Here is a 12,825-nt window from a genome sequence, read left to right as displayed (position 1 = left end):
AGAATGGTTAAATTTAACTTGGAAAAAAAAAGAAGACTTGGAGGGATAGAATCCTTGACTGCAAATTTATGAAATTTTATTGTATGAAAGAGGTAGCACACATTCACTATAGTTCCAGAAGAGAGAATGTGAACTAATATATGGAAGTTAAAAGGAAAATTTGATTGCTCTCAACTGAAGGATAAACTTTCTTAAAATAAACTAAGGTAGTTGGCCATTTCCAAGTTTATCCATTAATGTTTGTGGCTTGTTTTAGTGTTTGATGATGCCCGTTAAGTGGAAGTAGTTGCAGGTATTAAAGGTCTATGGAAAAATATGGGAAAAAATTAAGTTCATCTATTTATTTTCCCCCTCAGAAAATGAGCAACTATCTTAATTTTGTTAAAACCTAACACAATATGAAAAATTAGCCCAATCACACATTATAAAGTTGCTAAAAATGAAGTAAGAAGTTAGAGTTCAGATAAACACACTGCAATCTGGTATAATGAAATGCAGGTTTCCTCCGCTACCTGAAAGTCGGGAGCTCCTATGAAACCTTTCGTAAGCTGAAACGGCGTAAAGCGAAGAAGCAGTTACCCTAGGGCACATCTTGGTAACAGATGCACAGAATAAGTTGAGATAAGAGCACAGAAGCTCACAGACACAGTTCCAAACTATGCAGGCTTGATGCTGAGATGCTGCGTGTAGTTCCCAGGGAAGGAACCTGGTGGTGCCGTTCTCACCAGGCTGCTCAGGGTGTACGCTGCCTCTAACAGGGCTTGCTGCAGAACAATCGCTGAACACTATTTTTGCTTTTCTCCTTTTTAAATAAAGGTGAAAACCCTCTTTAGATTCCTTTTGGTTAGTGAAAACAGGTACTAATGTAGGTCTTTTGTAAAAGCAAAATGGGGATACCTGTACTGGGCCTAAAGTCATGGAGAAGTGCCTTCCAGAATATTCCAAGAAGGGTAGAGCCACAAGACTTATTGGTTCATTATTGCCATTTAAAGATGGGTCTTTTGGGAATATTCTGAGTCTGCTATATGTACTGAGCTCACTTCAGGTTAGTGGGGCTACAAGAGCATAATAAAGAGAAAACATGAAGTTTGTAATTAGCAACCTGATTTTGTCACTTTATTATGTGTAGGATGTTATAAAAAAAAAAAAAGTCATGGAACTTCTCTGGTCTTCAGTTTCTCATCTGTAAAATGGGGTTAAATAGCACCTGCCTCACAAGTTACTTGTAAGGACTAAAGGAAAGAAGGTGTATGACAAGAATCTTGTAACCTGAGTGCTGTACAAATGTAAAGGATTACCACTTAAACATTAATAGGGGCTATTAGAATCACCTCATTCCCCTCTTTTCTGATTTCCTTCTGTTTCTCAGAGTTTTTCTTAATTACCTTCAAAAATTACCTCTTAAATGACAGTACTCCACAGAGTTCTGTAACTGTTCTATAAATGATCATAGTCATTTATAATTATAAGGGAAAACACCCTATCATATCAATGTCATCCATTCCCTAAACTTCAACCATCACATATAAGGTGATAATTTTAAAACCTACATTTCTAATGCAAACCTTTCTCTGGAACACCAGAGCAGTATTTTCAAATCCTTTACTGGACTCCCCACTTGGATCCCTACTAAAGTCTTTCCTTCTTTGAAATCTGATTGGTTGCCAAGTCCTATTGATTTTGCAAGCAAATATTAAACCCTTATGCTCTGATTGCTTTTGTGGAATTTGGAGAGCTTTTACAGACTCTCCACTTGAGCATCAGGACTTGGAGTTACGGTTGCTCCACAATTAAGCAATGTTACTGCTCTCCTTGTCTCTCTCTGTATTTCCTTGCTAATACAGCCACCCTGGATTATCCTCTAACACCACTGCCTTAGAATGTTTCTCACCTACATTTAGTTGCTATATGAGAACCCGTATAATCTTAGATTTCCTATGACACTGGGAACTCAGAGGCCAAGATGCAGGAATCCTTAAAGGCTTCTTGGAGAGACTAAATGTCCATAGGGAGAAAGAAGATGGAAGAGCATCTCCCAGGATTTGTCCACTCCACCAATTCCTCACTATTTGGAGCTCCTCAACATGCTGTGCTGTTTTTAAGCATAATTTGTAACCTAGAATATCCATTCTGCACTGGCTGCTTGGCATTCTAAGGCACAAATTCAAGATACCATGCAAATGCCATCCTCATCAAAGCTTCTGCGAGGCTTCCCAGATTAAGTTAGTATCTCCTGCTCTGTTTCCAGGGCGCTTTACACAGTCACACAGTAAAAGCATTTAACCCAAGCTGTCATCATTTTTTGTTTACATGTCTCGGCCCCTTCTGGATATCAGTTCCTTGAAGGCACTGACTATGCCTCCTGCATCTCCATATAGCCACTGTCTAGCCCAGCACCTGTCCCAGGGCAGAGGTAGAGTCTTTTTTGGTAACAGAAAGAAGAAAGGTGTTACAACAGCAGAGTCTGTTAAGCAGCAGTAAAGCCCAACCTCAGTATTTAGGACTAATTGGGAAGAATGGAAAAATGACAGGCCAAATGTGTCAAAAGCACCCTGCAGGACGCCTCTCACAGGAGAGACGAAGGGTAAATATTTTGGTGGATTTACTCAAATTGCAGCTAGGAAAAAGACTAAGAGAAATTACAGAATAAATGTAAGTCTTTTATAATTGGCAGAGCACTTCCATATTACATGTGTTTTCCAAATTATTTGAGAAAATTTGAAGAATGCCCAACTGCTTTTTTACTTTTAAACTTCCACCGGTGTTCCTGTTTACCTAATATCACACGTTTGTGCACTAACTGTTTGAAAGCCTTGCTTCAAGAAAGTGAATTTCAACCTCACTTTGTCCCAATTAGAGCAAATACCAAGGCGGCGACATTTAAACAAATATATCTGATTCCTTCTGAGGGTGAGAGTATAGGGGACCTTTCTCACTTCTGATACCCAAAGAGAATATTTCTGTCCCTGGACCTTCCCAGGTCCTGGGATTAGGCAGGGAGGCTGTGTATCTGAGCTGGGGCAGCAGTGAAGCAAAGAAAGCACCCAAAAGTGTGTGGAAGTGGAGCTTCTGTGCTAATGCTCCCTGGCTCTTTTCTTAAAGATAAATGGAGGCATCGAGGGCGAAGTCAATTCTATAAATAGTAACTGACAGCCAACCGCCTATAGGGAGTTTGGGTAGGCCCTGCAGGGATCAAGAAATGAGTAAACACTACTGAGAAAAAATTATTGATAATTATGTTTAGGAATATTGTGTAACAAGGCAAGTAATGGAGATGTGCATTCCAGTTTTCTACCACTGAGAAAAGTTCTTACAATTCTGTCCTAAATCTTTTGAGGTTGAAAAAAATTTCTGTTATCTTATGTCTGAAACCAGTACCTTGATACGTTGCCGACTGTATATCTTACAAATAAATGAGCATATTATCCAATGTTCATTGGTCTTTCAGACTTAACAATTATTTCAATAAATTGCATTACTTCCTTGAAGCCCTTCACTTCAAAGAAACAATAATGTTGAATTTATATTCTATAAAATCTATGTATCTGACAAATATAATGTTTACTTTTCAATTAATTTGAATCTGGAAAGTTTAAACAGAAACAAAACACTTAAAAGTCAAAACTTCCAATTGTGTGACTAAGAAAACATTTTGGACATTATCTACATTTAACAGCCCTGTGCATTTAACTCCCTGTCTGTATAAAAAGATGTTCAGAACAAACATGTACTCTTCATTTCTCCTCTCACCCCTCGTCTAGGTAGATTTTATTTATGCATTAGATGACCTTTTTGGCCATTAGAACCATCTTGCTTCAGCAGTTAATTAACATAAGTACCATAATTTAATACAGTTAATGCTACTTGATGCCCTTTAATGTAACTTCCATTAGTAATATTATTGTAGTATTACCCTGTAAATTAAAATGAGATCAAGACTAAGAGAGCCACTCTTTAATTAAGGTACTGGCACACTGCACTCGTCTATTATTCACTAGAGAAAATCACTCTGATTTACTGAAGCAGGACATCCATAAGTCAGAATTAGTCCATGAAGATTATTAGGTTTATTGAACAATGTAAGTAACATGGAGTTGCTGAGATTGCCAATGGCCATATGTCCTCTTTTTCCTCCATTATCTTAATAAATACACAATAAGAGTGAGTAAATGGAAGCAAAATATGTATGTAGCAAAAGAGGCATAAAATTTTTATGATGTGATTACAGTTGTCACCAATAAAATTGGTATCAGATGTGTCACATGCTAAAAAGAACATAAATGCTACATTAGTTTAATAACAATCAAAACATCATTTTTATACCAAATAATACAAGTCAGTATAAAACATAAAGGCCATATACACATGTGCACAGGAAGTAGAAAATTGGAATTCACAGTCAATTGTTTTTGTTTCGTAGCTTAATATTTCAAGGTGAAAAAACTTGTAGTATTATGTGTCCACTATTCTAAGGAAATTTACCCACTTTCCCCAAATAACTCACGCCAATTCTCACATCATGGTGGGGGTGGTGGTGGAGTGACAGGTAGAAAAATATCATTATAATGATCAGACATAGACATGTAAAAGTAAGTTAAACATTGCAATCACATCAAGGATGGTAGAGGGCATGGGTTGAGGGAAGCAAAGACAGTTATATTTTGGAAAGTTTATATTTATGATATTCTTGAAAAGAAATTTTAGTACTTTCTTTTAGAGATCATCAATTAATGTTCAATCCTCCTATAGATTATTTACTATGTAGGAAAAAGACGACTCAGGATTTTAACCCAACTGAAATTTTCAAGCGTATATCAGCTTCTTTGCTGAAAGGGCTGTGAACCAGGCAACAGCTCAACAGTTCCCTTAGTGGCTCCATCTTCCTTATATAACTTAGAAGCTGGAGATATGCCCGAGCCATCAGGCCTTGCTTCTTTAGTCCCTCCCTTAAGACTAAAAATACCCCAGCCATCTGGTACCTAGCACAGTACATGCCAGCATCAGTTTTGCCCTGAGGAATTTGGACAGAGTTTGGAGGTGACAGAGTGGAACCTTATGGAAGGGGCTCACCTCTATTGGACCTTTCTCTTTTGCCCAGCTGCTTCCTCACCAGCTTTCAGTTGACTGGTGAACAGGAAAAGACAGTGGAGGTGAGCCCCAGAGAAGGGAGGAGGGCTCCTCCAAACTCCTCAGAACCATTGAAATGCAGTTGAAGGATACTACTAGGATGAAGGATAAAAGAAAAATGAAAAATCTGGTGGGATTCTACATTTCTAACATGGCACCTTTAAGTGACAGTAAGTCCGACTCCAATACAGAATGCACCAAAATGCTTTTAGCTTTAAAGTGTATTTTACATTCTCTTAAATAATCAGAGGGAACAAAAATGAATATCTAATAACAGAAATAAGCCCAAACAATGTTTATTTTCCAGCCAAAAACATCACAAGACTGTCTTTTTTATAAGTGAAAAATGAGAGTTTTAGGGGAAGTTGGGCTATAAGGATTTTGGCTTAGATTAAGGATTTCTCAAACTGTAAGTAAGCTGACCTAGATGATTCTACCTAACAATATAGATCACACTAGGATTCAAATTCACATCTCAGCTTATTAATTTTGACATTGATTCTTGTAGATAAACAGAATGCTTGTTACTTTGTTGTGGTATGCTATTGTTAATAATATCAACATCAGGGCTTCCCTGGTGGCGCAGTGGTTGAGAATCTGCCCGCCAATGCAGGGAACACCGGTTCGAGCCCTGGTCTGGGAGGATCCCACATGCTGCGGAGCAACTAGGCCCGTGAGCCACAATTACTGAGCCTGCGCGTCTGGAGCCTGTGCTCCTCAACAAGAGAGGCCACGATAGTGAGAGGCCCGTGCACCGCGGTGAAGAGTGGCCCCCACTTGCCGCAACTAGAGAAAGCCCTCGCACAGAAACGAAGACCCAACACAGCCAAAAATAAATAAATAAAATTAAAAAAAAAAAGAAACCAAGCCTCCTTAGTGCCCACCAGAGCTTCTTAAAATAATAATAATAATAATAATAATAATAATATCAACATCAACTGTTTTTATATATTGTATGTTCCCAAGAATAAGATACTGGAAACTGATCTTTTGCTAAAATATTCATGAGTACAATAGCTACATTTTATTATAAATCACAAACTCATATTTAACGTCATAGCTCCACACTGCTCTCGTGTCATGCCCTGGTCGTATATGAACTCTAGAACCCACAAGCTCAATATTGAACCAGTGCATATTTCTCTCGGAAATATGATTTTGCTCTAAAGATATTTTCATCAAACCTGACCAAACCTTGGTTAAAAGTTTTAAAAGAGGCTCCATAGCTCAAGATTCTTGACTCTTCCATGAGAAACATGAAGCCAGAACAAAGCTGAGAGTAGGCGGCCATCAGTTCCTGCTATTCTCCGTAAGTCAGATTCCATAAGGTAAAATTCTGAAACCTTTGCCACCTTACCGAGGTCACGTCCACCACCCCATTCTGCGTGCCCACTCTGGCTCTTACTTAACAGCAGTGGCCACTTCTTCATTCTAGTGCACAAGTGTACCAGCACTATTATTAAAGGTGGTTTGAGACAACTCTCTGAAGCCCAGGGAGTCTCAACACTTCTCCAGTCTCTGAGGACTAGGCAGCCCTAAGGGATTACTGGAAGCCAGTAATCAATGAATCTGGACTTATCTGTTTAGCTTTTATGATTAACTAAACCTATATGATGTATGTACTGTTTATATTCTTATCCTCATATATTTTGATTGAAAGCTCTCTTGGCATTTTTAGAACGATTATTGCTTTGCTTCACATTTCCTTGTTTTTTTTCCCAATGTGCTCTCTACTCCACTCTTACCTTTAGTTTTCCCAACTCATCATCTCATGCTTCAACTCCCATCAGTTGGCTATTCTGGTAGCATACCACACTTCAAAATCTGGTTGAGAATCTCTGTGTTGGTGGTCCTGGTTCTCATTATTCAAGTTTTTCATTTAAATGTCTTCAAACTCCCTGGAAACTTGCTCAATTGTGTCTCTGGTATATTATCAAAACAAAGATATGCCTGACTGGGAGCATTAATGCATTTGAACTCTGGTGCATCCGTAATTGACTGACAAAATGAAGGCAGCCTGAGTCAGGTTCATATTTTAAATGATAGCATATCCTTTTAAGATAATAACATCCAAAACCTGAAAAGTAGAGCTTGCCCCTCTTTAACAAATGCAGTGTATTTCCTAAATGCTTTCGGTTATGATTTAATAAATGTAAAGAGATATAACTTTCACTTCCGGAACTTTTTTGGTACGATATAACAAAACATAAACAGAGAGTTGAACCATGCTGAAACTCTCTCTTGCATTCAAAAACAATAGTAAGGGGGCTTCCCTGGTGGTGCAGTAGTTGAGAATCTGCCTGCCAATGCAGGGGACACGGGTTCGAGCCCTGGTCTGGGAAGATCCCACATGCCGCGGAGCAACTGGGCCCGTGAGCCACAACTACTGAGCCTGTGTGTATGGAGCCTGTGCTCCGCAACGAGAGAGGCCACGATGGTGAGAGGCCCGCGCACCGCGATGAAGAGTGGCCCCCGCTCGCCGCAACTGGAGAAAGCCCTCGCACAGAAACGAAGACCCAACACAGCCATAAATAAATAAATTAATTAATTAAAAAAAATACTCCTCTTGAACTGATTAAAAAAAAAAAAAAGCAAGATTATAACAAAAAACAAAAAACAAAAAAACAATAGTAAGATGTATTTCTTGTTTTTCAGTCCCTTTTACAGAGCAGCTGGCTTTGTTCCCCTGGCTTCGTTACCTTAAAGACTTAAACCACGCCCTGACCTAGGGACTTCCTTGTTCTCAAGTAAGATGCTTTTTTTTGGCCTTTGGTTTAAATTCTAAGAAATCCTGCCAGGTTCAGGTTCAGTGACAGCAAGTCTGGGATCACAAATTACTGCTGAGTTAGAAGGGTCTCAAACGCCTCAGAACCTACCTCTAGGCTGGCGTTCCTGAGAAAATGTTACAGTAGAAAGGGACAAATGTCACTCTACGGCTGCAGGAGCAGCAAACTGGCCTTTTCTTTGGACACACCCATTCTCATTCAAGTCAGACAGTTGTTTTCTTACCTTCCGTGAACCTTTATGTCTGAGATGGCGTAAAAGTAGCGTGCCAAGTGTAGCTCATCTACAAATATTTCCCCAACGGCAGGTCTCAAAAGCCTTATCCTCAGGTCTGTGACAGTGAAGAAATCTCTGAGTTTCTTGGTTGTATCCAGTTGTCCGTAGAGGGACGCCATATTGCGTAGCCAAGGTCCGGCAAAAAACGCGAACCTATCTTTGATTTCAAAGTGGATTATTTTGCTATTTGTCATATACCCTGTGGAGTACTCTTCGGTGCAAATGATTTCTAAGACCGTATGCTGTGATAAATCCTTCACGGATTTAGGATCCATGTGAAAAGCATCTAAGCAGTCTGTGGCATAATACTGATAGGGCTGCCATGTTCGTCCATAATCAAGAGATTTCTCCAGGATCATTTGGTCTGGACGCCCCGATTCAAAGGTAATAACTATGTTGTCTGTGAGCTCAATAGTTTTGCTCCAAGACAGAGTGATGTTAACCTGGAGAGGCTTGGGATACTCTTTCCAAGTAGCAGACTGCCAAAATGTAGAGGGATGTCTTCCTTCAAAATCAAACATCAGCTCAGGTGGATGTGCCAGCTCCGGGGTACTTGCATCACACTCATTATTGCACATGTAGGGGTTGCCCTATGGAAGAAGAACAAAAGAGGGTGCATCAAAACACTGGTGTGACACAAGTCTTGCCATATTGCTGTTGCTGAGTGGGAGGCTAGGAGAAAAAGAAAAAAACCAACAACAACCTGCTTGCAGTAATCATTTTTATTTGCCTTAACTGGATTCTCCTCTTTAATAGCTTAAAAAAAAAAAAAAAAAGAGGCAATATGGTAATTTTCTTGTCTTATTTCCTTCCATAGTCTTTAAGAAATGAAAACAGTTTATTTATCCCATATGTGTTAGACCCATAATGTGATCTCAGAAGCACAAAGACACTGAACAACTGTCTAACAGCTCAATACCTCCGCATCCTCTTAGAAAGATGCTATAGAAAAGCAAGGAAATTCCTCCATGCCTCAAGGACATTCCTCAAGAGCACAATTTTTTAAGAAGTCATTTTTCAAGTAAAGCTTTAGAATTAGCAATGAACCGTAGATACCTGTGTCCTGTTTGGGAAACAATACCCCCATACGACATCCAGCTTCTTTTTGCTTCACCTCAAATCCATCATACTTAACTGGGTCCCTGCTTCATAAAGCTTGCTTTTAAAGCATTTACTTTGTTCACCACAAATCATTAAAATGTGGTACACTACAGGCTCTGGGGCTTGGTCCCAACATCTGCCATCCTATTAGCTAGAGGCAAGGGGATCGCTCAGGAAAGACTTTGGGCGGGGGTGTGCTCCAACTTATCAGGACAGGAAAATCCAGTACTTAATTAGAAGATTTTTGCAAACAGTCACAGCCATTTGATGTATTACTCTGTGCCGGCCCACAGTCAGCTCTCCGTGGATGTTAGCCATTATTATTATTTCCCTCACACAAAGGCTAATTCCTTCACAGTCCACTCTAACAAGAAGCTGAAAATAAGTCTCCTTGTCATATATCACAAGTTATAACACCACTTATGTGAAACTAAATGGCTGCTCTCAGGTTTCATTGGTAGACTGATTCTATGGCAAACAATTGGCTCCCCAAGTTTGGTTTATTTTGTGTTTTAAAAAATGGTATCATTTGGAGTCAACTATTCAGGTATTTCTCTATTACCCTGTACTGGGTAATTATAAGCATGAATGGGTGAAAGAATCGATCCTCTGACATTGTCCTTAGGCTTTCTCTTGTAAGTACAACTAGATTTTTTCTTTTTTCCTTTTCATGAACTGAGACCTTTTCATCATATCTGCAGGATGCATGAGCTGGATCTCAAATAATGAATTTACACTTTAGACATTAATGCTCAGTTACCAGCTGACTCCTGTGAAATGTAAGACGAACATTGGAGACTTGCTTTGGCCTCCCTAGAGGCAACTTTCTCCTGCCTAGTCAGCTAATACTTTCACTCTCTCTTTTCCATTAATGCAACTGAATCCTAAAGCTGGCAACAGGTTTGGGGGTCTGAGTGTAATTGAGATGGGGTAGGAGAAAGGAGAGAAGGTACTTTATTTGAGGACCAGAAATGTTTTAAAAATATATTCAAGGCATCAGTGATAATGGAAATGTTTCTGTTCTCTCTTGAATTTCAATTCCCTATTCCTGATCCCAGCATCTGTGGCACTATTTATAGTATCCCCCTCATAGTGAGCCAATGGGGGCAAAATAAGTTTCTGTTCCAGGTGGAATAAATCACCAAATTTATTATTATTTAAACTCTCTTAAGCATACCAGAGAGCCAAATGCAGAGCTCTGCAAACTGGCAAAGGCTTTTTATGGAGGGCTATAAATATTGTGGAATCTGTCAGGATTTATAAATTCTAAATATATGGAAATGCACATTTTACTGGAAGGGGTCAGATTTACACAAATCACACCTTCATTTGAAATTTACTGGAAAAAATATGGTCACTTCAAACTCTGTCAGCAGGTAGCCATCTGCACAATCATTAACTTGGATGCTACCACCTTTCTCCTGACAAAAGCATCTTCATCTGAGGTCAAGGGTATTGAAACACAGGAAATCAACTCTGCGGGATACACCAAAGTGAGTTATCAGACATTTGTATTAAGTCTTGTTGAAATACAGCATTTCTTTGATTTCTGCTTAGATACACAGAGCTCCTCAGATGCGGACAGGGTCTGTGACAAAAAAGGAGGCACAGCTAGCTGACTCTGGGTGTGGGTCAATACTAGTAAACCTGTCTTAGAAAATATGCTTGAAGATATCTATTTAAAAAGCACTCGTTTCTACATTTGATAAAAGGTGTTGACAATACCCAGCGTTTATTTAGCACTTATAGATCATTTACTTTACATACATTATCCTGGGTAATCCTTTTCATCCCTACCTTACGGAAGAGAAAAGTGAGGCATACAGAAGTGTTAAGTAACTTGTCCAAGGTCATATAACAGAGTGAGTAAGGGGTGGAGCCGGAACCCACTTTTCCTGTACCTGACCTGGCCCATTCAACTCCTAAGTCAATGGAATTCCCTATGATGCAATCTAGTCTTGGAAACAAGAGTTGACTGGTAGAACAGAAGAGCCTATGACCAAATGAGTTTGGAAAACACAGCCTAAGGTCTTCTTGCCTTGGAGAGCCCTAATGAGCATTATCATACCTCTGAGATGCCTTGACGTTAAGAACCTTCCTTAGCTTCATATATTACCTAGTTTCAGAAACTTATTTGACCACGGATCCCCTTTTTGTTTTAGTAACCCCTATTTATATACCACATAAGTATAGATTCCTGGAGAGCATCCTTCGAGATTCTCTGCTTTGTATTACTCTTAAAGTTGTAAACATGTAGATGGATGCCAAACAACGGGGCACAACCCGAAGTTTTAGTTGTTTAATGAAGACATAGCCACATCCAGCACTGTCTGCTTTTGTTCTGGAGCGGGACACCCTTCCACTTGGGCTGAGAAGATAGCCAGACCAGGATAAATGCTTACACCTACATCAAGTTGTCAGCCATCAAAATGCATGCCAGGAAAAGGGGAAAATTTTGTTTCTTTGCACTGATCTGGTAGTTTAAGCTTCATGTATTCAATAATTATTTATTGACTGCCTACTGTATTATTATATTTAAGGCACTTGTCTTGGCTCTCAGGATACAACAGTAGAAAAATCCAAATCCTTGCTTTTAGCAGAGCTTCCGTCTTAGTTGGGGAGAGATGCACTAAAAAACCCAGATGTATAATGCTTTATAATGTTACATGATGATAACTGCTATACAGAAAAATAAAGGCAATTAAAGGGGAGAATGCTGTTGGAGAAAGGATACTGACTGCAATTTTATATTGGGAGGTCAGAGAAAGTCTCGCCTCTAGAATATGACATTTGAGCAGATTAAGAACAATTCCCAGTTTACACAGGAGATAATCAGAGGTTGACCAAAATGACAGTTTCGTCCTTCATCTGACTCTACTCCTAGTGATAATTTCAGCAGCATAACAATTTATTGAAATTGATGAGTAAACAAATCATTTCAAATGAAAATCCACACCAAATGACTGTAGATACCAAAACCCAAACAAACAAACAAGAAATTGAACTATTCTTATTTCATAGCATCCGTGCTCTTTTAGGAGATTAATGATTTGATGGCCATTAACATAACTTACTGAGAGATAATGACATTGAGAGAAAATTAGCAGAGGAAAAAGAAAATCATTCTGGTTCCCTAAGAAGAAACCCTGCATGCTGGGTGAAAGAGAAAAAAAGAGGAAAATAAGAAAGCCAAAGCTGAAAATCTTACCATTCTGGAAAGAGAAAGCTGGAGGTGAGATTATATGCTAAAATATTTAGTGTAAATATTTCATACGGGTGTGATCTGTAGTACAGCACTGTTGTTACAGAGAATTATCAATATGAAAACAATTGCTGTTAAAGGGATTAGATTAATTAGAATTTCAACTACTTCAACCACACCCTAAATCTCTCTAATACCAGCAACAATAAAATTTATATAAGAAAAATAACTTCCTCCTACTTGTGAAAGCAAAGAACACTTCTTGTTGCTAAATCTAACAGACTCAGGCATTAGCAAATGTAAGCATTATTTTGTGGCCAGCAGGCAGCCTTAAA

General features: G+C 39.0%; 1 protein-coding gene across 6 annotated transcripts in view; it reads right to left on the bottom strand.

Annotated features, from left to right (window-relative positions):
- NTNG1 (netrin G1) overlaps positions 1-12,825 on the bottom strand; it is a 325,003-nt gene that overhangs the window by 157,508 nt on the left and 154,670 nt on the right. For all 6 annotated transcript variants that reach the window (XM_059900684.1, XM_059900655.1, XM_059900638.1 and 3 more), the window contains exon 2: positions 8,137-8,777. In XM_059900684.1, coding sequence (XP_059756667.1) covers positions 8,137-8,777 — 641 coding nt within the window. The remainder of the gene's footprint in view (positions 1-8,136; positions 8,778-12,825) is intronic.

The sequence above is a fragment of the Balaenoptera ricei genome, chromosome 1 (genome assembly GCF_028023285.1).
Source record: "Balaenoptera ricei isolate mBalRic1 chromosome 1, mBalRic1.hap2, whole genome shotgun sequence".
NCBI classification, from domain to species: Eukaryota; Metazoa; Chordata; class Mammalia; order Artiodactyla; family Balaenopteridae; genus Balaenoptera; species Balaenoptera ricei.
The sequence above is the reverse complement of the archived record's forward strand: the minus strand, read 5'-3'. Positions and strand labels throughout refer to the sequence as shown.